General features: G+C 48.4%; 2 protein-coding genes and 1 long non-coding RNA gene across 5 annotated transcripts in view; 1 reads left to right on the top strand and 2 right to left on the bottom strand.

The window, feature by feature from the left end:
- Positions 1-450: 450 nt before the first annotated feature.
- LOC111558023 (metallothionein-2-like) lies at positions 451-2,168 on the bottom strand. Its single transcript, XM_045046514.1, has 3 exons — positions 2,017-2,168; positions 1,377-1,442; positions 451-705 (listed from the first exon to the last, which is right to left on the bottom strand). The coding sequence occupies exons 1-3, from the start codon at positions 2,042-2,044 to the stop codon at positions 614-616; spliced, it is 186 nt and encodes a 61-aa protein (XP_044902449.1). The 5' UTR covers positions 2,045-2,168; the 3' UTR covers positions 451-613.
- A 4,074-nt stretch (positions 2,169-6,242) lies between these two features.
- LOC101081428 (metallothionein-1) lies at positions 6,243-7,246 on the bottom strand. The gene is made up of 3 exons (XM_003998055.6): positions 7,086-7,246; positions 6,715-6,780; positions 6,243-6,516 (listed from the first exon to the last, which is right to left on the bottom strand). Exons 1-3 carry the CDS (start codon positions 7,111-7,113, stop codon positions 6,425-6,427), a joined length of 186 nt encoding a protein of 61 aa, XP_003998104.1. The 5' UTR covers positions 7,114-7,246; the 3' UTR covers positions 6,243-6,424.
- An 18,558-nt stretch (positions 7,247-25,804) lies between these two features.
- LOC111558141 overlaps positions 25,805-26,416 on the top strand; it is a 34,606-nt gene continuing 33,994 nt past the window's right edge. The window contains exon 1 of one of the 3 annotated variants that reach the window (XR_002738728.2): positions 25,805-25,983. This is a non-coding gene — a long non-coding RNA (uncharacterized LOC111558141). The remainder of the gene's footprint in view (positions 25,984-26,416) is intronic. The other 2 variants (XR_002738729.2, XR_002738727.2) reach the window with 2 other exon arrangements.

Here is a 26,416-nt window from a genome sequence, read left to right as displayed (position 1 = left end):
CTAAATGGGTAAGAGAACTACTCCTGAAATCATTGTTGCACTATATGCTAACTAATTTGGATGAAAATTAAAAAAAATAAAAAACAAAACAAGAGTTGCACACTCTACCACCTAAGCCAACCAGGTGACCCTCCTGAGTACTTCTGAAGCCTAACATTGCTGAGGATCAAAGCTCAGCAGGGAATCCTAATTAGATATTGAGAAGTTGTAGACCACAAACACTTCCCACAAGAATTGAGGGGAACTGTATTTGCCCCATACTGCTAGGGCATCTAGATACTTTCATTTTCATCCAAGAAACTGATTCAGGACTCCCATAAGGCACAGAGTGTTAGGGGCTAATACTTGGGGGTCCAGGATCCAGGTCTCTGCACTTACGGTCCAATCCTCCACTCCAGCCTTGGGGAATATGAGGTCCCTTATATCCAAAGCATGAAAAGAGAGCCAGAATAAATTCAACTTTTATTTTATTCAAGTTTTGTTATAAGTCATGTATTTTATGGAAACAGGAATGTAGCAAACAGGTCATGGTAATATGAAAAAGTAAAAAAAAAAAAAACTGCAGGTTTGTACATGTTGCTCTATTTACATCTGGAACAGGTGCTCCCCCACATCAGGCACAGCAGCTGCACTTGTCCGATGCCCCTTTGCAGATGCAGCCCTGGGCACACTTGGCACAGCCCACGGGGCAGCAGGAGCAGCAGCCTGGGGGAGAAAGGCCCGAGTGGGTCAGAGCCCAAGTGGGTCACCAGGAACCTCCCTTCCCACAGCGGGCCCGGCACAGCTCTGCCCCCAGCCCTGCAGGGCCCTGGGTTGAAGATGGCCTGCTCTGTCCCTAGACAACTGGGTCCTACCCCCTAGCAAGAGGCTGCCTTGCCCCCATCTGATTCCAGGACAGGGCAGAACGCCTGCAGACACAGAGACAGGGCCTCCAGGGACAATGGAGGCTAGTCCTTTGCCCCCCTGAACCACACAGTGACGCGAGGGAAGTCCTCAAGGTCAGAGAGGGGGCACCCCCCGCCTACCAGCGCCCAGGAGGGCCAGGGAAGTTCTGGGCTGTCTGCAGAGGAAAGGGCTGCACCAGGTCAGAGACACCACACGGGGTCGTCAAATTCATGAACATCAAGTGTCAGGACACTGGAGGGTTCAGAAGGCAGGAGACCTAGGTTCTGCTGCTGGCTGCATCCTTGACACGATTTGCTGACCTCTCTGCAGGGGCCTCGGCCGCCCTGTTCTAGGATGAGGTGGGGACTCCACCATCTTATCTGCAGGAACTTTCAGTGCCAATTCTGAGTCAGGGGCTGAGGGAAGGGGATGTAGAGAAGCTGGGTCATCTGACCCAGCCCAGCCCCCCTGGGAGAACACCCCACACTCACTCTTCTTGCAGGAGGTGCATCTGCACTCTTTGCACGTGCAGGAGCTGGCGCACGTGCAGGAGCCACCTGCCAGGGAGAGAAAGAGACGCGGTGAGCACAAGGGCGGGTAGGAGCCACAGTGGGTGGGCAGCACACGCCCCCTGCGGCCTCCGGGTCGGTGCCCAGCACCAGGAGCTCGCTCCTCACGCAGGGCGGGTAAGGGCAGCCCCACTCCCTGTCTCTGCGGTGCTAGGAAAGGTAGGTCCCCTCCGGCTTTTACTCCACACGGAAGGTCTGGGGCCTTCCAAAGGGCTAAGAGTAGAGCCAGCGCCTGTGGTCTTGAACCCCGAGGAGGCAATGCCCCACCTCCCATCAAGTGCTGGTGGCTCCAAGGCCTGAACAGAGCACTGTGTTCCCAGGTCAGCAGCCCTCGACCAACAGGAGGCTTCGACGTGACCGCAGTACCCTCCCCTCTAACACAGGGAGCAGAGGGAGAACGGAAATGCTCTCAGGGGCTTGGCGGGGGAGAAAGCACAGCACGTGCCCACGTGCCCACGACTGGATTCAACTCAAGTCCAAAACACTCGCTCTTCTAACCCCAAGAACAGTCGGTCCGGGCCTGGGAAACTGCACCCTAAGACTCAGAGCCGGGGGCCCTTACCGGCGGAGCAGGAGCAGTTGGGGTCCATCTGGAGTCGAGGTGACGACGAAAGTCCAAAGCAGGCGACACAAGAGGCACACCGCTGATGGCTGGAGGCGTGGTGGTGCCTGGGCCCTGGAGGGCCGGCTTTATAGCGGGAGCGGGCGGTCCGGGCGCAAAGGCCCCGCCCCGGCCCTTGCACCCGCCCCGTGGAGAGCGCGCGGCCCGGCGTGTCCTTGGCTGTGCTGTGTGCACCCCGCGGGGCCGGGCGCACGGGTCCAGGAGGGTGGCGGGCTCCGTGCGCACCGCGCGGAGGGGTCGGCACGCGGTGTCCCAGCCGCCCGGCCCGCCCCCTCTCGGTCTCCCCGCGGTTGGCCGCCGCCCGCGTTCCGGTCGGTTCCGGGAACTCTCTGCCTGGGTCCTCGCCGCCTTCCCCACCCCCGGCCCGCTGCAGGTGTCCCCGGGGTCGCTCTTTCCGGGAGCCTGTGTGCAACCCCGGCCTCTCCTTCCAGACCCAGGCTTGGCGGGGGCAAGAGGCAGAGGGTGGGTGTGCAGAGCCACCTGAGAGAGTTGTGTGCAGAGGATCGGGGGTGGACGTGACCTTTGCCTCCCCTGGCATGTCTCTTCTCTGGCCCCACGTCGGGCTTTCGGACCCTTTTATCCTGTACACCGTTTGGGGGACACAGACCACTGCCTCTGCCCGTTCTCCAGGCGGGAAAAGATATATGGGCACATTTCTCCAGGTCCTTTTTTGGGTTAAATCTAGTGCTCCGGACAGCCTTCAGGTGCACCGCACTCCAGACTTGGCCCCACTCTTGCCCAATGCGTAAGATGCCCACAAAGGAGGCTTTCTTTTAGGTAATAGGGAGACCTGGCTTTAAAATAACAAAGAAAAGTGTTATGACTCTTTAAGCATCTCAAGAATTACATAGCATTTATTATGTGCCAGGCCATTTTATAATCACTTTTGAAATTTGTACCCTCACAAAGACCCCAACAGGGAATTACTATTACTTTTGAGCCCTTTTTGTTAACGGATAACTACAGCACAGAGTCTAAATTACCTGGCCCAAGTCACACAGCTAGAAGTGGACACTGATCTGAATCCAGTCAGCTTCCCTGGGGAAAGATAAGGCTGACTTTGACCTAGGTATGTCTATGTTTCTCTACTACTTGAGACCTTTTCAATAAGAGCAAGCTGCCACCTCAAACTATGGGTAGCAAATGAAGTGATCCATAAGTGAAATACATATATATTTATATAGTATATTTTCATACACTATATATACTTTTCTGGCTATCTTCTATGTCTAGGATAAGATTGATTCTCATTTTTAGTAATCATAAACAGTTTGTTTTTCATTTATGGGGCGCCTGGGTGGCTCGGTTGGTTGAGCATCGGACTTCGGCTCAGGTCATGATCTCACGGTCCGTGAGTTCGAGTCCCGTGTCGGGCTCTGTGCTGACAGCTCAGAGCCTGGAGCCTGTTTCGGATTCTGTGTCTCCCTCTCTCTCTGCCCCTCCCCTGTTCATACTCTGTCTCTCTCTGTCTCAAAAATAAATAAACGTTAAAAAAAATTTTTTTTAAAGTTTGTCTTTCATTTAAATTAAAGAAAATATGAATCATTTCAAAGTACAATGTTAAAAAGATGGCAGGTGTCTTCTGGTGCCTGATCTAAGGCACAGAGCATCTTCCTCGTGGCTTTATACCTGTAATTCCAATCACAGTTTTGTGGGGAGACTGAATGATGTTCTCTGCCCAAGGGCCACATTCTCCTGCAGTTGATAAAGACCACATAGGACCCATAACCTGGCACCCCAGGCCAGGCTAATTTGAGGTAAATAAATACTCCTTGTGTTATGCATGATAATAATAAAGTAATAGCATCCCAGGCCTGGCTGATTTGTCAGGAGGTAACAAATGTGCCTTATGGTATGTATAATAAAAATAAAGTAATAGCTAATATTAATAGATCACTTATGATGTGCTAGACACTGTTCTAAGTTCTTTACACGTATTAACTCATTCAATCCTTTGAGCCAGGTGCCTTTCTTTGCCCCTTTTACAGTGGAAGTACTAAGCCAGAGAGGTTTACATCACGTAGCTGTAAGTGACATGGGTAGGATTTGCACTCACATGGGCTTTGCATCATGCCCTCACCCTCCTCCCCGCACCATGACTTCACATGAAAAGTAAGGACGCTGAACACCTGGCACAGAGCAGCAGTGGGGAGAGCACTGAATTGGCAGTCACATCCTCTACATTAGCTCTCTGACCTCTCTGGGCTTCAGTGTCTCAACTCTCAAGCTGGGGCACCATTGGTCCATCTCCAGAGGCCCTTCCACCTTTGAATCGTGACAGGCAATATTTAGCACCCGGTGCCATCATGATCAGCCAGCTGTGGACAGGGCCTGAGGCCAGCTGTATTTGTTCAGACCCCTGACTGGGAGCTGCGTGACCTTAGACAGTTGGCTCAATCTCTCTGAAGACGGCATGATTACTCCAGCCCCTGCATGTTCACTCTCTCATTGATTCCTGCGGACCAAATGGCATGAAGGATGGTGAAGGCTTTTGTGTCTGTCCAAATGCCGTGGCAGCATCTTGTCCCTGGGAGCATTAGGCTGGTCATCCACCCTCCTTCCAGCACCAGGTCAGCAAATTTCCAATCCCACCCTTAACCTCCAGCCTAGAGTAATGCTTCCAAACTCTTGGACCCTTTCCCTGAGAGCTTATTGGGATTCAATAGGATTCCCTCTCCATGAATGTCAGTGTGGACGTAATGACCACTGTTTATTAAGCCCTAGCCGGGAGCCGGGAGCCTATCATTTAATCCCACATAGAGACCGAATCTCCTTTCCATGGGGAAATCGAGGCTCAGTAAGGTTGAGCAGCTTGCCCAGGTCATTCCACCTGTGACAAAGGAGGCTGTGAACCCAGACTGCCTGACAGCAAAGCCCATGCTCTGGGCACGGGCTGGCTTCATAAATCCCCTTTCACACCAGGCACCCACAGGCAAGCATGGTCCTGATTCAGGGCCACATGACTCACTTTCTCTTTGATTGAACATCAAGTAGCAACTCCCTCCACAAAGAGCCCCAGGGGACTAACCGTTGGCACTAATTACAAGTCACTCAAGGCCTCTCTCCTGCCTAATAAACACCGCAGAGACTTCCAAACTGCAGGACTGGCCATCACCCTGCGCAGACAGACATGAAGTACTTCATCTGGAACCAGTTCTTGGATGGCCTCCCTCTTGTGGGGAAATGGCTGGGCAATTGTCTCCAATTCCCTAGTGACTTTGTTGGTTTCAAGTTGCCAAGGGCAGATTTTGTAGGGGCGGATCCCAGCCTGACCTGGGGAGGAACTTCCAAAGACTCAGAGCCAAGTCACAACAGGGAGCTCTCAGGGGTACTGGGTGTCCTGTCAGTGGCACAGTGGCAGGGAGCAAGCCAAATTCTCTGTGGGGAAGGACATCCAGGACATAGCTACTCAGGTGTGTGTGGTCCACAGCACTGGGGAATTTGTGAATTGTTTCTCGTGCTCAGTGAACACCTTCAGTGAACCTATATATGCGCAGTGTTTTAAAATCTCTAATTTTGTTCTTCATGTCTTTATTGAAACTATGTGTGTCCAATCTAAATACATGAGCTTCATATTGTTCTTTTATGGCATTTTTGTAAAATTAATTTATTTTTACCAAGGTTTAGTCTGTGATGCACAGAAAGTAAAAACTACTCCTTCACCACAGGGGTTTGAGAACCCCATGTAGGATTCAAACAGGTGAGAAGTTGTTTTCCAATTCCCTTTAGTCACTTTTCAAGTCTAAAATCTGGTGAGGATCTGAGGTTGGGCAGAGAAACCATAGAGCATGAGAAATTCTGGATTGACAGGGCACCTGGCTGGCTCAGTCCCTAGAGTATGTGACTCTTGATCTCAGGTAGGAGGTTTGAGCCCCACCTTGGGCTTAGAGATTACTTATAATTAAAGAAATAAATTCTGGATTGAGAAGTTTCTGTGCCATCAACGCTTGACATGATAACAGACGGACCCGATGAGTCCTCATGCCTTTATATTCTCTGGCTCTTCCATTTTACAGAAAGTTAAGCTCGGTGATGTAACCTGACTTGCCTTAAGGCACTCAGTTTATTAGGGACTAACATTTGTGGACAGAACCCAGGTTTCTGCACTTCCAGTCCAATCCGCTACCCCAGCCCTCCTGGGCACGCAAAGGAAAACAGAAGCGAGAAAAATTTAACAACTTTTATTATAATTCACATATTTTATAGGAAAAAAAAAGGAATGTAGCAAACGGATCAGGTTTGTACCAAAAACAAAACAAAAAATACCAAAAAAACCCAAAAAAACCAAAAAACCCTGCAGGTTTGTACACGTTGCTCTATTTACATCGGGGACGGGCTCTCCCGGACATTAGGCGCAGCAGCTGCACTTGTCCGATGCCCCTTTGCAGATGCAGCCCTGGGCACACTTGGCACAGCCCACGGGGCAGCAGGAGCAGCAGCCTGTGAAAGGGAAGGAGGAGGCAGAGATGAGCGCTGGGCACAAAGGATGAGTGATTCCGGTCCTCCCCTATGGGGCCCATCGTGGAGGCAGCACCTTTCCCCGAGGAAGAGGCATCAACTATCCTGTTTTAACTCCCCTTGGAGTATGGGCTAGGGGTGGCGGTGGGTAGGGGTTGTACGAGAAAAGATGGCACTCACTCTTCTTGCAGGAGGTGCATCTGCAGGCTTTGCATTTGCAGGAGCCGGCGCACGAGCAGGAGCCACCTGCAAGGAGAAAGGCAGCGGTGAGAACCGAACCGTCCCTGGGGAGGACTCGAACGCGGGAATGGGTGCTGGCAGCCCGGGGATTGAGTCAGTTCCACAACCTGCCCGTGGGAACCCGGACAGGCCATGAAGTCCGACCCCTTGTCGGTAGGAGCGGGGCTCGATTAGCCTAGAGAGAGGTACACCGAGAGGCTCTGGGGAGGGGCAGTTAGCACCCCGAAAGTGAGTGATCAAGAAGAGAAGGGGACGTCAGAGATTGCTTCTCTGGCTCTACAACCGACGCGCGGCCCCGAACCCGAGCTTACCGGTGGCGCAGGAGCAGTCGGGATCCATGGCGAGAAGAAGCGGTAGCTGGAGTCCGGAGACGGTTGCAGAGAGGTGGCTGGGCGCTCAAAAGAGGCGTGGTGGAGCGCAGCGCGGCGGGCCGCCTTTATAGCGGGAAGGAGCCGGGGCGAGTGCAAAAGCCCGCCCCGTGCGGCCGCCGCCTGCACACGCCCCGCGCTGAATCACCGGCGGCCGCGCGGCGCACGGGGCTGTGCGCACGGCCGCCGGCCCCGGTTCCCAGAAACCGCCTCCGTACGCCGCGGGCCACCACGTGCGGGAGGGCCGGGTGCAGAGCCGGGACACCGCGTCCCGGGCCGCTGGGCCCTGCGCCCGGCGCCCTGCCCCCTGGCCTGTGCTTGAACTCGAGATGTTTGGGGGGCGGGGGAAAGCTGGGGTAGAGGGGTGCGGAGCGGGTCTTGGGGCCCCCTCCTGGACAGAAAAATCTGTTGGAAGACCAGATTACAAAAACCTCTTTGTACCTGTCAAGACTTAATAATTGTGTCACAGCACGGTAAGCCCTTGGGATGGTTATGGACAACGTATCTAGGCAATGTATATAGAGTGCTTTATTGTGTGCTACAGAGTGTAGTGAGCGTGTTCTGTGCGGGCTCTCATTTAACCCCATAACAACTGCTAAAAAGAAAACTACTGACCCCAAATGGTGTCCCTTAGGCCAAGTCACCAAACGGGGGCTAAATACCTAACCTAAACTGCAGTTTTAACCTTCCCCATAAGTGTAAGTCTTAAGGGTCAATGAGGAATTTTCTGATCGGCGCCAATGAGGCAATCTGTCACAGGGGCCCTCTCTATTTCCCAAAGGAGGATGAAGGAATCCACCCTGCCCTTCCACCTAAGGCAGGTGACCTTGCCTAAAACAATCCTTTCTTTTCCTTTGCTCATGACTTTCTTGCCCCGCTTTCTTTCCTATAAAAACTTTCCATTTTGTATAACTCCTCCGAACTCCCCCTGACTTGCAGATGGGATACTGATTCATGAGTCACTTAATAAAGCCAATTAGATCTTCAAATTAACCCAGTTGAATTTTGTTTTTTAACAACCCTACGAGGTAAGTAGGATAGGGAAAGATCGGATAAAATAGGCAGAGAGACGGAAAGATTAGGACCCGAAGTCACTGGGTGGGGAAAAAAACTTATTTTGGAACAATGCTGGAAGTGTCTGACCGCAGCAAACCCTTCGGGCGAAAGTTTCCTCCTAAGAATGTAGCAGACACAGGGGTGCCTGGGTGGCTCAGTCAGTGAAGTGTCCGACTTCAGCTCAGGTCATGATCTTGCTGTTCAGAGTTCGAGCCCTGTATTGGGCTCTGTGCTGACAGCTCAGACCCTGGAGCCTGTTTCAAATTCTGTGTCTCCCTCTCTCTCTCTGCCCCCTCCCCCGCTCATGGTCTCTCTCTCTCTCTCTCTCTCTCTCTCTCTCTCAAAAATAAATAAACATTAAAAAAATCTTTTTTTAAGGAATGTAACAGACACCACCTACTCCCCCTCAGGTTTCCCAGGAATATGACCCACAAGGAACAGTATGGCCATAGACCACCCCTCATACCATGGAATTGAGCCAATCAAGAATGGACAACACAGCACCTAGAGCTATCAAACCAATAAGAGTAGAACCTGAGAAGGAACAAGAGGGAAGTGGGGGGCAACCAGAACCTTCTAAAACAAGGACCCTTACCCATAGTCATGGGTATTCACCCTTGAATGCCTCCTCTCTGTAAAGAGAGCTTTCCTACTATTTTTCCTTTCTGATCTTATACTCTAATACATTTTGCTGCTCATTTTGTGTGTGTGTTTTTAAAATTTTTTAAATGCTTATTTATTTTTGAGACAGAGGGAGACAGAGCGTGAGCAGGGGAGAGGAAGAAAGAGAGAGGGAGACACAGAATCCGAAGCAGGCTCCGAGCTGTCGGCACAGAACCCAACGCGGGGCTTGAACTCATGAACCGCGAGATCAGGACCTGAGCCGAAGTCAGACGCTTAACTGACTGAGCCACCCAGGCGTCCCTTTTGCTGCTCATTTTGTGTGCATCTCTTCATTCTTCAGAGTGGGGAGACAATGAACCCCAGGTATTGAGGTAAAAAGTTCTGCAACATAAGGACTATCTCTTGGTCCTATTTTATTTTTTAATGTTTATTTTTGAGAGACAGAGAGAACAAGCAGGAGAGGGATCGGGGTGCGGGGGCGGGGAACAGAAAATCCAAAGCAGGCTCTGCGCTGACAGCAGCAAGCCTGACGTGGGGCTCGAACTCAGGAACTGCGAGATCACGACCTGAGCAAAGTTGACCCCTCAGCTGACTGAGCCACCCAGGCGCCCCAACCCCCTTAGTCTTAATGTTAAAGAGGAGGAAATGGTGGCCCAGAGAGGTTAAGTAATTTGCCCAATGTCACAGAGCTAGTGCATAGCACAGCCTAGTGATTCAAATCAAAACATCCAGCAGCTGCTGAGGGTAGATCATTGAAAGGTAGGACATCAACAAGGGAAAGTAAGGATCAAGAAACTACAAGCCTGGTGCTCAGGAAACTCATAGTCATGGGAGCGGCCCCGTGAGTGCATAGGGAAAAGTGACACCAGGGTCATGGCTAGGATGGAGGTTCATTCAGGGCCGGGGGGAACAGAGAAGAAGAAAGTCAGTCCAGTCTGGGAGGAGGTAGGTAAGGAAGGCCAGAAGGTCTTTGCCAGGCAGGGGAGGGGAAGGAGTTGTACTCCAGCCTGCAGAAGAAGCCGCCAGTTGGAAAGTTAGCACTGCCCTGGAGCATTTGGAAGGGAAAACCCCACAAGAAATTTCTTCCCCAGTGTGCTTTGAGGGGAAGAATGGAGGTAGCGGCCAAATTCCTCTCTGAGGAGGCACACCCAGCTCCCTTGCTCAAGTGTGTCTGGCTTCTGGGTAACGGACCTTAGATCATCATCCTGGGAATGCCCAGAGTGTGTCATCAGAGGAGTCAGCAACCTCTGGTCGCTGGAAGGTTCCCGGCAACTTAGGGTATGCTAGTTGCTGCAGCCGGGAGTTCAGTGAGGAGGCGGGCAAGGACAGGCTGTTCTCATAGCATCTACTCTAAGGTCCTGTGGAAACATCACTTCCTCTGGGGAACCCGTCCTGAACCCCATGCTCAGTCAGGATGCCTGTGGAACGTACTGGTAAACATCCTGTCCTCTTCCTTCCTGGCACTTTCCATGTCTGTAATATGCAGGACCTTGTGTGACTGTTGGATTGATAGCTGTGTCCCTCCCCATTCCAGCCCGCCACTGAAAACAAGAACGGTCACTGCTCCCCAAAATGTGGCTCTGGCCCCAGGCACAGGGCCAAGTTTGCAGTAGGTGCTGAATCAATATTTGTCAGATGAATTAAAGGCGGTAATCCCTTGAATGTCCCCTCCCTCCCCAGCCCCCACCTTGCATTAGGACCGATTACAAAATGAAAGTAAAAAAACTTTTCCACCGCCCTGGGACCTGTGTGCTCACTCAGATGAAAACACCAAACAGGGCAGGAGAGTTGAGCCATCAGAGGGACTAAATTCTAACAGTCATTCCACTCACTTGCTGATTGACCTTCAGGCAGTTATGTGCCAGGGCCCCTCCGAGCCTCAGTTTACTCATCCTGTCAAATGATCCAATTGTGCTAGAATTTGAAGGGCACATGCACACTTTCTCTGATTTCAGAGCCAAGGTCTCAGAAATCTGTGTCCGGCAGCCCTGTGGACTAGAGCATTGAAGGCCTGCTCTTGGAGCAGCGGACAGACTTTGTTGTTGTCATTTACATATACATGCACATTATATGCAAAATTCCTGGTTTCTAATCAGGTGGTCACTGGCCCACTCAGGGGAAACAATCCAACACTATGAAGAGACAATAGGGCTTGTTTTTGCCCCCAGGGTCTTGAATCTAGCCTTGGGTCTGAGCCATCCCTGTTGGCAGTAAAATTTGCCTCCAGGCCTTAGCTGTCTGCCCTGAATCATTCTGATTCTGTGAGGGGAGGGATGACCAATCAGCAAAGGTGAGGGGGGCCTGGCCCTAGTCTTGCTCAGCGACACACCCCATGAAAGCCTCACTGTGCTTGGGACACACTAGAGAGGGAAGACCTTGCAATGTCTGCAGCCCTGGCATGCAGGGCTGAGGGAGGGAGATGAAGGGACAGGAAGCCAAGAAGCATTAGATGAGGAAAAATGCCCCCCCCCCCCCCCCCACCAGCTGCTCTGATTTAGTCATCAGTGTGAGCCAGTGATGTGGCCCTGGCCTGCATTAATAGAAGTATGCCATCTAGAATGAACGAGGTGAACTTTTACTCTCCTACCTGCAGAGGGGGATGTTTATGGTTCTGCTGCACAGCCATCCATTCATCCTTCCCTTGTGGAGGTACTTTTAGTATTCCTTTGTAGAATCTCCCCTCTCTCCTTTTAGTCCCTATGATTTGGATGGTGTAGACTCCATCTCTGGGATCCCAAGCCATTCCACCTCCCTGGCCACAGTGATTGGCTCTGGATCACCCAGCCATGAACCAAAAAGAATCACCAAAACTTTTGCTGGGGAAATGCTGGGGAAATGGAAGTCACTCTTTCTGTCTACACTTGAACCTGAGAGGATGTGAAGCTGAATTTCTAAAGCTTTTTGTCTCCATGAGAAGGGCCTGAAAATAAAATCATGACAAAGGAAATGGAGACTGGAACATCACTGGAACACCTGAATCCAGCCATTCCTGAAGCCATTGTGAGTCAATCATTTCCTTTTTAGTTAAATCATTCTGGATAAAGTCCTGATTGGCACCGTTGGTCAGACCACCCTGTGGGTTGTGTTATTGTTGGGCTTCCACCGTCCAGAAGACAGTTGATCACAATGGTCCTAAGACTCCAAACCCTGTCATGTGAACAACAATTGAGAGGCGTGGACAGGTTCATTCTGGAAGAAAAGCGTTACCTTCAAATTTTGGACAGTGGTTGCTCTGATTATCTATAGCTATGCCACAAATGGCCCCAAACTTAGCAGCTTAAACAACCACCATTTTATTGTCTCTCTTGGTTTTGTGGGTCAGGAATTCCAAGAGCGTCCGTTTGGGTGATTCTGTTCTTTCGTGTATTACTGACTGAGGTCACTTGGTGGCATTCAGTTGGTGAATGGGCTGGTCTGGAAGATCTAAGACAGCTTCACTCACATAATCTGGCACCCTGGAACTATTGACCAGAGCTCCCACAGGTGGCCTCTTCAGCATGGCAGCCTCAGGGCAATTAGGCTCCTTCCGTTCGGTTCAGGGCTCCAAAGGTGCAAGGACCGAGGACCGAGACACAGGAACAGGAGCTGTGAGTCTCTTAAACCCTGGGCCCTGAAACTAGCACAGATCGGTTTCGCCCCATTCTGTTGGTCAAGCAGTCATAGGTCCAGATTCACGGGGAAAGGAGGAAGGCCCCATGTCTTGATGGGAGGAGTCAGTGATTCACGGGCATCTCTAATCTGCTGGAGTCGTTGTGGGGGAAAATATGAAGCACATGCTGTGCCCCAGGCCAGGTGTTAAAGACATCCTGAGTTTATTTAGACCTCAGCGTAGCTCAACAAGGCAGATGCTGTTATTGTCTCAGATGAGGCCCTGGAGTTACACGGCCTGTTCAGGGTCACACAGCTGTAAACAGCAGCACCGAGATTTGAACCTAGACTTTCTGACTCCACACCCACGTGTTTATGCCATGCTGAAAAGAAGACATTAGACTTGTACTTTGTGGTCCTAAGGGCAGAACCTGGCCAAGGGTGGGGCTGCAGGGATAAAGGTTCTGCTCTAGATGGCAAAGACCTTCCTTGCAATGAGAGCTGACCATGACCAAAAGGGACCAACTCGGAAGATAGTTTCCTGTCACCACAGCAATAGAAATAGAGGCTGGTGATTCCAGCGTTAGATAGGGGGATAGAAAGAGGTTAGGGCCCTTCCTCCCAGGAGATCCTGTAATTCCATGGTGCCTGTCCCAGGTACCGTCTCTGTGATCTTAGTTCTTCCTTCTCTTTCCACTGACCCTGCCTTCCTTTTGGTGGTGTATTAGTTTTCTATTAGTGCATAACAAACTCAGCAGCTAAGACAACACATGTGTCACCTCGTAGTTTCTGTGGGTCAGGAATGCAGGCAAGGTTTAGCTAGGCCCTCAGGCTCAGGGTCTCTCACGGACAGCAAGCAGGGTGTCAGCCAGGGCCACAGTCATCTCAAGAGTGAACTGGGACAGGATCCGCTTCCAAGCTCCCTCATGGGGTTGTTGGCAGGATTTGGGCCCTTGGGGGCTATTGTGCCAAGGCCTTGGTTCCTTACTGTTGGCCTTTCCTGGGTCCTGGCCACGTGGGCTTCTCCATAGAGCATCTCACAACAGGACAGTGAGCAAAGCAAAAGGGCAAGAGAGAGTGCCAACAGCAAAGTGTGATCAGATGGAAGTCACAGCCACTTTTACACCGAGTGGCATCCCATCGCTTTTGCAACGTTGCATTTGTGAGAAGTCACTAGGTCCAGGCCACACTCAAGGGGAGGGGCCGCACAAGGGCCTGAGTAGAGGAGGATGACATCACTGAGGCCATCTTAAAAGTCTGGCTACCTGGGGTGAAGGCAGTGCTTTCTGCCTTCAGACTCTTTGCGTAAGTTGCTTTCTTTGCCTAAAATGCTCTCTCCACCCCTGTCCCTTTCATCTGTTGGGTCTTAGCTTAAAGGTCATTTCCTCAGAAAAGCATCCCTGCAACCCAAAATATCTGAGTCTATTATCTGCAAACAAGCGCCTTCTCCGTAGCCCTTATTACAGTGACAGATACTTGTGATAAAGCAGCTAATACTTCCACGCTCTAGATCCTGTGCCTGGTGCTCGGTGCTTTACATGTGCGAACTCACTTGATTCTTCTGACAGCTCCAGAAGACAGGGACTGTTACCACCCACAGTTTCCAGAGGGAGAAACAGGCTCAGAGAGGTTAAGTAACATTGCTGAGAGCCAGTGGCTAGGAAAGGGCCGAACCAGGCCGTCTATCTCCAGAGCCTGTGCACTTGGGCCCTCTACACACAGCCTCTCCCAGCAGCTAGTGCTGTGTGTGGTTTTTTTGTTTAATCTTTGACTCCCCACTAGGCTGTGGGCTGTCTGCTGTGCCCGCTGTCCTAGCTCTGGCACTTGGCGCAGTGCCCAGCTCATGGTGGGTGCTTAATAATGCAGAGGAATGGGGAAAATTGAGTCCTGCCAGCAGCCAGGAAGGAGGCTCCTTGCAGGGTGAGGCCTGCCTTGTGGAGAGGCAGCTTTGAAAGTCTGCATTCAGGGAGGTGCTAACCACCTTCTGGTACCACTCCCTTCTGGCTAATCTGGCCTCAACTTCCCTTTTCTGTCCCCAAAGCACGTCTGGCCTAGGATCAGGGCATCCCACACCCTTCTCCAAACATACATGACACTCCACGCTCCAGGTTTTTGCTCCCTCCTACTGTCCCCAAAAGCCCATTTTTTAAAAATGTGTATTTATTTATTTTGAGAAAGAGAGAGAGAGCACAGAAGGGGAGGGGCAGAAAAAGAGAGAGAGAAAGAGAGAGAATATCAAGCAGGCTCTGTGCTGTCAGCACAGAACCCAACATGGGGTTTGATTCTGCAGACTGTGAGATCATGACCTGAGTCAAAATCAAGAGTAACTAACTGAGCCACCCAGGCGCCTCCAGGCGCCCTCCAACTCAAAGAGCCCATTTCAAATGCCTCCTCCTCTAAGGAGTGTTTCCCTGATCTGCAACCTAGTGGAGTCACTCCCTTCTTAAACCCACCAGACCTTTTGTTTGTATCTCCACACCCTCCCTGGGCTTCACCCTCCCAAACTCTAAAATGAGGAGAACCCGGGTGCCACAGTCTGTAAGTTTCTTCCAGCTCTAGAGCATTCAGGATTCTACTCCAGAGTCTTGCGATGGCTTTACCCTCCTGAGTTCTTGAAGGGCTGAGACCATTTCTTTTCATCCATCCTCGGTGTCCACCACAGAGCATGGTGATTTTCAGGCATTCATAGATATTTTTGTGATGAAATGGTTTGGGGGGCCGAGTTGAGATGGCAGCTCAGGGGAGATGTATATCTCCTACGTTGGCTCAACATTCCATGGAAAGACAGAAAAGATCACTCATTAAAAGCTGAATGATGGAAAACTGCAAAGAATACCACCAGACAGTAGCATACTCCCTGATTTGTTTTTTAAGGTTTATTTATTTATTTATTTATTTATTTACTTATTTAGAGAAAACAAGTGGGGGAGGGGCAGAGAGAGAGAGTCCGAAGTACGTTCCACCCTCAGCATGGAGCCCAATGTGGGGCTCGATTTCACAACCGTGAGATCGTAACCTGAGCCAAAATCAAGAGTTGGATGCTTAACTGACCGAGCCCCCCAGGTGCCCCTCCCTGATTTCAAACTATATTACAAAGCTATAGTAATCACAATAGTATGGTATTGGCAAAGAAACAGTCATATGGATGAAGGGAACAAGATAGAAAGCCCAGAAATAAACTCACACATAGATGGCCAATTAATTTACAGCAAAGGGGCCAAGAATAAGCAATGGGGAAAGGAGAGTCTCTTCAATAAATGATGTTGCTAAAACTGGACAGTCACATGCAAAAGGATGAAACCAGACCACTACATTACACCATACACAAAAAATAACTTCAAATACATTAAAGATTTGAATGTAACAGCTTAAGCCATAAGACTCCTAGAAGAAAACACAAACAGAAAGCTCCTCGATGTCAGTCTCGGTGATGACTGTTTTTTTTGGATTTGACACCGAAAGCAAAGGCAACAACAGCAAAAGTAAACAAATGGGACCCATTAAACTAAAAAGCTTTTGGACAGCAAAGGAAACCATCAACAAAATGGAAAGGCAACCTACTAAATAGGAAAAAATGTCTGCAAATCATATATCTGATAAGGACTTAATATTCATAATATGTAAAGAACTCATATAACCCAATAGCCAAGAACCAAAGAGTCTGATTAAAAAATGGCTGGGGGGGCGCCTGGGTGGCTCAGTCGGTTAAGCGTCCGACTTCAGCTCAGGTCACGATCTAGCGGTCCGTGAGTTCGAGCCCCGCGTCAGGCTCTGGGCTGATGGCTCAGAGCCTGGAGCCTGTTTCCGATTCTGTGTCTCCCTCTCTCTCTGCCCCTCCCCCGTTCATGCTCTGTCTCTCTCTGTCTCAAAAATAAATAAACGTTAAAAAAAAAATTTAAAAAAAAATGGCTAGGGGATCTGGATAGATATTTTTTCAGAGAGGACATACCGGTACATGAAAAAAGGCTCAACCTCCCTAATCATCAAGGAAATTCACATCAAAACTGCAACGAAACATCACCTGACACCTGTCAGAACGGCTATTAACTAAAAGAAAAGAAATAGCAAGAGTTGGTAAGGATGTAAATTGGTACAGCCACAATGGAAAGCAGTATGGAGTTTCCTCAAAAAAAAAAATTGAAAATAAAACTACCATGGGGTGCCGAGGTGGCTCAGTCGGTTAAGCGTCTGACTCTTGGTATCGGCTCAGGTCATGATCTCACAGTTCATGGGTTTCAGCCCCGAGTTGGGCTCTGCGCCGACAGCACGGAGCCTGCCTGGGATTCTCTCTCATCCTCTCTCTCTCTGTCTCTCAAAATAAATACATTTAAAAACCTAATAAAAAAAATAAAACTACCATACAATCTAGTAATTCCGCTTCCGGGTTTTTATCAGAAGAAAATGAGAACACTAACTCGAAAAGATCTATGCACCCCCATGTTCATTGCATTGTTTGTAAGAGCCAAAAAGTGGAAACAACCCAAACGTCCGCCGATAGACGGAATGGATAAACAAAGTGTGGTATATACATACAACAGAAAATTTATTCAGCCTTAACAAGGAGTGAAAGTCTGCCAAATCTTACAACGCGGATGGGCTTTCAAGGCATTATGCTAGATGAAATAAGTCACGAAAGGACAAATAAATACTGTTTGAATCCACTTATATGAGACGCCTAGAGTGGTCAAATTCATAGAGAAAGTAGAATGGCAATTTCCAGGAGCCGGAGAGAGGGAAGAATGGAGAGTTATTGTTTAATGGGGACAGAATTTAGTTTGGGAAGGATGGAAAAGCTCTGGAGATGGATGGTGGTGATAGAGGCACAACCATGGGAACAGATCGAATACTACGAAGCTATACACTTGAAAATTGTTAAAATGTTCCGTTGTTAAAATGGTAGGTTTTGCCACAATAAAACACCTTAAGATGGACAAAATACTTGAGTAGACATGTCAGCAAAGGAGATATACGAATGGCTTTTAGGCACATGAAAAGATGCTCAGCATCATTAGTATTTGGGAAATGCAAATTGAAACCACAATAAGGTACCACTTTACACTTACCAGAATGGCTATAATAAAAAATACAGACATTTGGGGCACCTGGGTGGCTCAGTCGGTTGAGTGTCCCACTCTTGATTTCAGCTCAGGTCATGATCTCAAGGTTATTAGATAAAGTCCCCATCAGGCTCTACACTGGACGTGGAGCCTACTTAAGATTTTCTCTCCCTCTCTCTCTCTGCCCTTCCCCAGCTTGCTCTCTCTCTCTCTTTCTCTCTCTCTCTCTCTCTCTCTCAAAAGAAAAAAAAATACAGGCATTTAAGAGTGCTGGTGGGAATGTGGAAAATGTGCTACTCCCACACATTGCTAGTGGAAATGTAAAATGTAGCCACTTTGGAAAGCAATTTGGCAATTTCCTCAAAAAGTAAACACAGAGTTCCCATAAGACCCAGCAATTCCACTCCCAAATATCTAACCAAGAGAAATAAAAATGTATGTTCACACAGAGACGCGTGCACAAATGTTCACAGCTGTTTATGAACACAGCTATTATTTGAAATAGCCAAAAAGTGGAAACAACTCAAACATCCATCAACTGGTGAATGGATAAATACAATGGGGTAAATCCATACAATGAAACACCATTCAGGAGTGCCTGGGTAGCTCAGTCAGTTAAGTGTGACCTGACTTTGGCTCAGGTCATGATCTCACCATTTCATGAATTCGAGCGCCACATCGTGCTCTGCACTGACAGTGCAGAGCCTGCTTCGGATCCTCTGTCTCCCTCTCTGTCCCTCTCCTACTCTCTCTCTCTCTCAAAAATAAATAAATAAACTTTTTTTTTTTTATAAAAGGAACACTATTCAGCAATAAAAGAATAAATTACTAAGACATGCAACTACATGGAATGACTCTCAAAGACATTATGCTATTCCATTTGTATGAAATGTCTGGAAAGGCAAACTCATACAGAGAGAAAGCAGGTCATTGGTTGCCTAGGGTTGGTGGTGGGAGCAGGGATTCACTGCAAATGGGCACGGTAGAACTTCTGGATGATTAAAATATTTTGAAACCATACTGTGGTGATTGTGGCACAACTCTAAAAACTTGCTAATATAATTGAATTGTACACTTACAATGAGTGAATTTTACAGCATGTAAACTATATCTCGAAAAGTGGGTTAAAAAAAAACAAGAGAAAAAAATTTTACCAGAAGGCCAAAAACTTTGAGAACTTTCAGAAAAATAAAAAAGCAGATCGAAAACAAAGGATTAGTGGCCAAAATATATAAAGAGCTTCTACAAATCAACAAGAACACTACAAGCAAATGAATAGACAAATGGACAAAGGACATGAATCAGTAGTTCATAGAAAATGGCAACCACTGGCCAATAAAGCATTGGAAAGGTGCTCAACCTTACTTAGATTTAAAATCTAAGATGTCATTTTTCACCCGTCAAATTGACAAAAAAAATTCAAGGTTAATACTCAGGGTTGATGAGGGAATGGGGCATTGAAAACTCTCAGACACTGTTGGTGGAGTGCAAATAGGAACAATCCCAGCAAGAACTTTTGACAAGATCTATTAAAAGGGCTCTTTCTTGTGCTCCAGCAATGTGACACATCAGCTTACAGCTCAGAGAAACTCACTGACACATATGCAAGAAGGAGCCATGCTCTGCTTATTGGAAAAAGCCACCTAAATATCCATCCATTAGTCCATTAAGAAAATTTAAAAATAAACTATGATACAATCATATCCACAGTATACTCTATAGTAGTTATTAGCTGTCTATGTCTTAATGTGGATATATCTCCAAGGCAAAGTGTTGAGTTAAAAAAAAAAAACAAACCTGTGGTATTCACTAGCACACCTAAAAATTAGCCAAACAGAAGTGAATGCAGTCTCTTTGGAAAAGGTTAATATGAATAAAGCTAAAGATTCCCTTGATTGGGAAAATCCCATGCTCCACAGAATATATACAGAATATATATACACACACACACACACATATATATAGTGCTTATATATGTATAGTGCTTATATATATATAGTGCTATATATATATATATATAGTGCTTTATATGTATATATATAGTACTATATATATATTTAATTGTATGGATATTTTGTTTATATATATATATATATATATATATATATATATTTTTTTTTTTTTTTACTTAATCATAAGTTGTGGTGGTTTTTCCAGAGCCTTCCAGAGCCTTAACATAATTCTTTTTTTATGTTTATTTATTTATTTGAGACACAGAAAGAAAAAGAAAGCAGGGGGAGTGGCAGAGAGAGAGGAGACAGAGAATCCCAGCAGCCTTCATGCTGTCAGTGCAGAACCTGACATGGAACTTGATCTCATGAACTGAGTGAGCATGACCTGAACTGAAATCAAAAGTTTGACACCCAACTGACTGAGCCAGCCAGGGGCCCCTTACATGATTCTTTTTATTAGGTGGTCATTATGACCATTTTTATGCTTCCCTACTAAAGGGTATTTAACTCGTTTTGAGGCTTCTGCTAATACAATGATGGTATGGTGAACGTCCTGGGTTGAAGATATACACATTTTATGTTTGAGTAGCTACTGTTAAAATGCCGTCCAAAGTGGCTGTACCAATTTACATTCCCTCCAGCAGGGGATGGGGGTTCATAACCATTCCCCTACCCCCTCACTCTTCATACAAAATAGCAGTCTTTTACCCTTTTGCCAAACCGGTGGGCAAAATGTTATTTTAATTTGCATTTCCTTGATAGATATGAGATAGAATATTATTTCATTTGTTCTTTGGCCTTTCAAGTTTATTTTCCTATGAATTGCTAATTTATATCCTTGGAAATTTTAAAATCATGTTGTCCATTTCTTATTGATTTGTATTAACTCTTTATATATTATAGATACTGGTCTCCTCCCCTCCCCATCACACACTTACACACACACACACACACACACACACACACACACACTGTATTTGTCAGCTCAGAATGCCATGACAAAATAGACTGGGTGGATTTAACAACAGAAATTTATTGTCTTGCAGTTTTGGAGGCTGGAAGTCCCAGATCAGGATGCAGCTAGGGTTCATTTCCCATGAGAGCTCTCTCCCTGGTTTGTAGGCAGACACCATCTTGCAAGAGAGCTCTCTAGTGTCTCATCTGGGGACACTAATCCTAATCCCATCATATCAAGGCCCCACACTCTCGTGATCTCATTCAACCTTAATTACCTCCTCACAGGCCCTGTCTCCAGTCATATCAGGGATTCAGACTTCAGTGTATGAATTTGAACAGATACAATATAGTCTATAGCACACATATATAGCAACTACTTTCTATTGCCGTGTAGCTTTGGTTATTTTATTTTTAGTTGTGGTAAAAGGCACAAAACATAAAATTTACCACCTTAACCACTTTTATTTTATTTTTTAAAGTTTGTTTGTTTGTTTGTTTGTTTGTTTGTTTGTTTGTTTGTTTTTAGTAACCTCTGCACCTAACGTGGGGCTTCAATTCATGAACCTGAGACCAAGAGTCACATGCTCTTCCAACTGAGCCAGCCAGGCACCCCTGTTAACCAGTTTTAAATGTACAGTTCAGTAACGTTAAGTACGTTTACATCATCGTGCAACCAATCTCCAGAACTCTTTTCATCTTGCAATACTGGAATCCGTACCCTCTAAACAACTTCCCATCCTCTTCTCCTCACCCCCTGGTAAACACCATTCTACTTTCTATCTCAATGACTTTGACAACTCTAGGTACCTCACATAACTGGAATCATACGGTTTTTTCTTTTTTTGTGACTGGCCTACAACTCCACGTTGTAGCATAAATCAGAATTTCTTTCCTTTTAATGGTTGAATAATATCCCACCGTAAGTAAACACTATGTTTTGCTTACCCATTCATCTGGCAGTGGATACCTACCTTGCTTTTACCTTTTGGCTATTGTGAATAATGCTGCTATGAACACGGGTCTACGAATATCTCTTTGAGGCCCTGTTTTTAATTCTTTTGGGTATATACCCAAAGGTGGAATTGCTGGGTTATATGGTAATTCCATTTTTAATTTTTGGAAGAGCTGCCATACTGTTTCCACAGTGGCTGCACCATTTTACATTTCTGCCTGTAGCATACAAGGTTCCAGTTTCTCCACATCCTTGCCAACATTTATTTCGGTTTTGTAGTCATCTGCTATGGTCTGAATGTTTGTATTTCTTGGGGTCTTTGGGAGGTGATTAATGACGTGGAGCTCTCATGAATGGGACCAGTGCCCTTATAAAAGAGACCCCACAGAGCTCCCTAGTCCCTTCTGCCATGTGAGGATACAATGAGAAGGCTTTGACCCAGAAGAGGGCCTTCATTGGACCATGCTGACACTCTGATCTCAGACTTCTAGGCTCCAGAACTGTGAGAAATAAATTTCTGTTGTTAATTGCTACTCAGTAATATTTTGTTTTAGCAGCTTCAACAGACAAAAACATCATCCTGAGTATGAGGTGATTCAGATTTGTTTTGATGCTTTTTGTAATACAAGGAGAGCCAGAAGCAAGAAAACAAGCATGGTTAGTTGCAAGGGACTGATTTTAGTCAGTTAGCCTGGGTTCAAATCCTGACTCTACCACCTTCTAGCTATGTGATCTGTGAAAAACAAGACAACAGGTCCAAAATGGGGTCACTTATGCTAAACCCCATGTCACCAAACAGAGACTTAATTATAGTTTTGGTTCTCCTAGAAATGGCATCTTACACCAGTTAATCAGGAACTGCCTGATCAGCACTAGTTAGGTAATATGCCTGATAGACTCCTCCCATCTCCTAAAGGAAAGTAACTTTGCAATAATCAACCTGGGTTTATTTTCTTCCTTTTTTCTCTCCTTTCTCTTCTTCCTTCCTTCCTTCCTTCCTTCCTTCCTTCCTTCCTTCCTTCCTTCCTTCCTTCCTTCCTTCCTTCCTTTTCCGATTATAACTTCATTGTTCCTGCTCCCTTCTGCCTATAAAAGTCTTTCAATTTTGTGCAGCGCCTTGGAGTTCCTTTCTATCTGACAGATTTGTATCAAATTTTTGCTTAAATAAACACATATACCTCAGTTTATTTTTTAACCGACCTCATGCGAATTACTCTCAGCCCTATTGCCTCCTCAGTAAAATGGGTATAATAATCACACCATTCTTCTAGAGTTTAAGGATCAAGTAAGATCATGTACTTAAAAGGGCTTAGCACAAGGTAATCTCAAATGTTCGATCTTTTAGGTCTTATTTAAAAGAATCATCTCAGGGCGCCTGGGTGGCGCAGTTGGTTAAGCATCCGACTTCAGCCAGGTCATGATCTCGCGGTCTGTGAGTTCGAGCCCCGCGTCAGGCTCTGGGCTGATGGCTCGGAGCCTGGAGCCTGTTTCCGATTCTGTGTCTCCCTCTCTCTCTGCCCCTCCCCCGTTCATGCTCTGTCTCTCTCTGTCCCAAAAATAAATAAAAAAACGTTGAAAAAAAAATTTAAAAGGATCATCTGCACCCCAGAGGAATAAACACTGTCCTGTTTTCCCCTTCTAATTCTTTTATAGCTTTGTTTGTGCACTTAGGTATTTAAGTCAATTGAAAAATTTTTTTTCACATGATATGCAAAAGGGTAGCCAATTGTTCACTGTCTAGTGTTGCCTTTGGCCACTGAGCCAATCATCTCTTACTTGAAGCTACACGGGGCCCGTTTTTGGACTCTCCTCTCTGTCCAACGGAGCTATTCCTGAGCTGACACCACTTCCTAGACCTTTAGAACAAGTAATGCTAGCGGGTGAGGGCAAACCCTGTCCGTTGTTCCTTTTCAAAACTGGCTTTTCTTGCACACTGTTTTTCTAAACTCAGCCTATTAGGTCTTAAAAATAAACCCTGGTGGGCTTTTGAATGAACTATCTTGAAAAACTAACTTGGAGGAAAACTGATGTGTTTACCGGATTGTGTCCTCTCACTGGGAAACTTTTGTCTCCCAGAATTCTGTTTCTCCCTTCTTAGCCAACCCAGGTAAATCTGAGTGTTCTCTTTCACCAAGGACTGGATCATAACCACAATGGATAAAAGCTCTTATTACCCTACTTGCCTTTGGAGAAAAAGGGGCTGGAGACAAACGGCCAGATGAAGTGATTTGAAAGGAGCCGAACAATCTGTTTTGGGGAGACAGGCTATTCAGGGTGGTGACCTTGGAAACGCAGCTGACGGTTTGCCAAGACAGGCCCCTGGGCCTCCTGGACTCTCTCCTCTGATGGCTCCGACAATGGGCAGCTTTGCAGGAGCAACTAGAAAATTCCAGAAATCACAGGGCTTTGGGACTGGGGCCTGGTTTTAACTATCTCCCCCACCAACCCCATTATACAGATGAACAAAGGGAGGTTGAGAGGGGGAAGTAAGAGACAAACATATGGGTCTAGTCTCCCCTCCGTCCCCAGAACTGAGCTTGACTTAGCAGGAGGCTTGAGTGCCACCTGAAGGTGGGGGAGAATGTATTCCACCCCCAGAGCTCCATCCCAGCCCCAAGAGAACAGTGTCCATGTCTCAGGATTTCACTTTTCAATCGGGCAGTTCCCTCCCATTAGGCTCCCCCTTCCCCACACCTCCCTCCCCTTTAAGAAGAGACCAGTCCTTGGCTTATGCCATTCATAGGGTTTATTGTCACTTGCCAGCAGCTGGCAGAGGAAGGGGACACACAGCCAAGCCTCACCACAGACGAGGTGGCCCTGGACCACCCAGCTCTCCCACTTGGTTCACACGGGGTGCGAGTCCTCACTGGCAGCAGCTACACTTCTCGGCCTCAGCCTCGGTGCCCTCTTCACCTTTGCACACACAGTCCTTGGCGCATTTCTCACACTCCGCCGGGCAGCAGGAGCAGCAGCCTGCAGATCAAATGGGGAATGCCCAGTCTGATGGCCTCTCCCTGCATCTGTCTCCACCAAAAGGGAAAGGGGAAGGGAGGGGTGCTAGGGGCCTAGGCGCTGCCCCCTTCCTAATCTCACACTGCAGTTTGACTCAGCACCTATGGCATGTCAGTTGCATGCTGGGCTACCACTGGGGAGGAGTACCCAGTAGATAGCCCACAGCCCCTTGTGTGGGTGCAGGGGAGTCCCACGGATGGGGTGGGGGTTAGTGCTGGACCTGTAGGGGAAAACATCACAGGGTAAACGATGGCCTTGAAAAGGGACTTGAAGGATGAACTTGGAGGAACAGAGATGGTAGGGGCTCCAGGAGACGGTGGGAGGTTCTATGGCTAGTCTTACACACGCCCACCTCCTCCTCCCCAAGCATATTACACTGCTTCCAGGGAGACTTGGGGGAGGTCAAACTGAGGAGATCCTCAAAGGCCTGAGAGGGGCCAAGGGACCCAAACTCCAGAGCTAGCCCCCAGCTTCACCACTCCCTTCTCCAGGTACTTGAGGTTTTGAGGTGAGGGTTTGGACCAGGGTAGAAGGTCTCCATCATAGCTGTCCATCAGAATCTGGGAATATAGAAAAACATCTTGCCACAGGCATGCTGAACCAGTCACTGGGGGCAGGGCCCGAGCAACCGTATGTTAAGGCCTCCCCAGGTGGTTCTGTCCCAGTAAGAGTCAAAAGCAATGTCACAGGGGATCTAGGGGTCTCTCCATCTTGCCTAGGGAGACGTTGACTTCAGGGAGCAGGGGGCAGGGGCGGGGGGAGGGGTCCCCATACTCACTCTTCTTGCAGGAGGTGCATTTGCATCCCTCACACTTGCAGGAGCCGTTGCAGGTGCAGGAACCACCTAGAAGGGCGGACGCCACAGGAAGGGTTAAGGTGCTAAAAGTGGGGTGCGGCCAGGCATAAAGGAGGAGGTGGGGTGCCAAATCTCAGTGCCCTGTGGGATATAGCCATGTCTACTCTTCAACGACGTTAAAAATGGCAAACATGGAGGGTCCCGTCCCCCCAAGGTCCTTCAGCCCAGGCGTTGGGCATCCGTTTCCTTGCAAGTCAGGGGCGCGCTGTGCGCAGGATGGGGGCGGGGGCTCACCAGTAGGGCAAGGGCAGGTCTCGGGGTCCATGTCCAGAGGAGCTGCCGCTGGAGGAGGTGAACTGGCTTCTCCCGGCAACTGGACGCACTAGTGGCAGCAGGTGGCGAGGCTTTTATAGCCCCAGGCGGGGGCGCGCATGCACAGCCGGCTCGCACACGGCGCCCCCTCTCTCCATCTGGGCACACAGGCTTAGGCGGAGGCGCGCATTGCGGCAGCCGTCCCCCCTCCCCCGCCCTGTGCCCGGCCGGGCGCTCCCCCCACCCCACCCCACCCAGCAGCCGCTTGCGTGCACTACCGGGTGCGCGCGGCGCTCCTGAACTCCCCGCCCGGGGCCGCTTCCCGCCGCGTGCACGGGGGGGGGGGGGGTGGGGGACGGGGGGACACTTCCCGTTCGTCCGTGTGCGTGCCGCCGTGTGCACCGCTGGGGACGGGTCCGCCGCTGCAGCCGGCCAGGACAGAGAGTGCGCACTTCTCTCCTCAAACGGCGGCGGCGTGGCATGTTTCCCGGCGCTTCCCTGCCTCTCTTCTTATTCTAGGATTCTGGGGCGCCAGGTTAGTCAAAATGGGGTGCTGAGCACCCTGCTGCGCTGGGACCCCATTCCCTCATCTCTTATCAAATAGGAAAATAATCCTAACACCAGTGGAAGGGCCTTGCAAATTGGTTTTGGGAGGGGCTGGCTCTGGGAAGCCTAAAGGACAGCGCTGGGGTGACTGATGGGAGGGGTGGGGGGAAGAGGGGGTGGCACTAGGTGGCTGCATCCCAGCTTCACAGGGAAGCAGCTTTCCTTTTATCTCGTCCTTCTGCGGAGTCCCTTGTGCCTGTGGCAGGCTGAAAAAGTGGTCCCCAAAAGATATCCATGTCGAATCCCAGAACCTGTGACTGTTCCCTTATTTGGAAAAAGGGTCTTTGTAGATGTCATTGAATTAAGGATCTTGAGATGTGATCATCCTGGATTGGGCCCTAAATCCAATGACAAGTGTTCTT

Source organism: Felis catus, chromosome E2 (assembly GCF_018350175.1).
Source record: "Felis catus isolate Fca126 chromosome E2, F.catus_Fca126_mat1.0, whole genome shotgun sequence".
Lineage (NCBI taxonomy): Eukaryota > Metazoa > Chordata > Mammalia > Carnivora > Felidae > Felis > Felis catus.
Note: the sequence above shows the minus strand (reverse complement) of the source record. Positions and strands in the feature narration are given on the sequence as shown.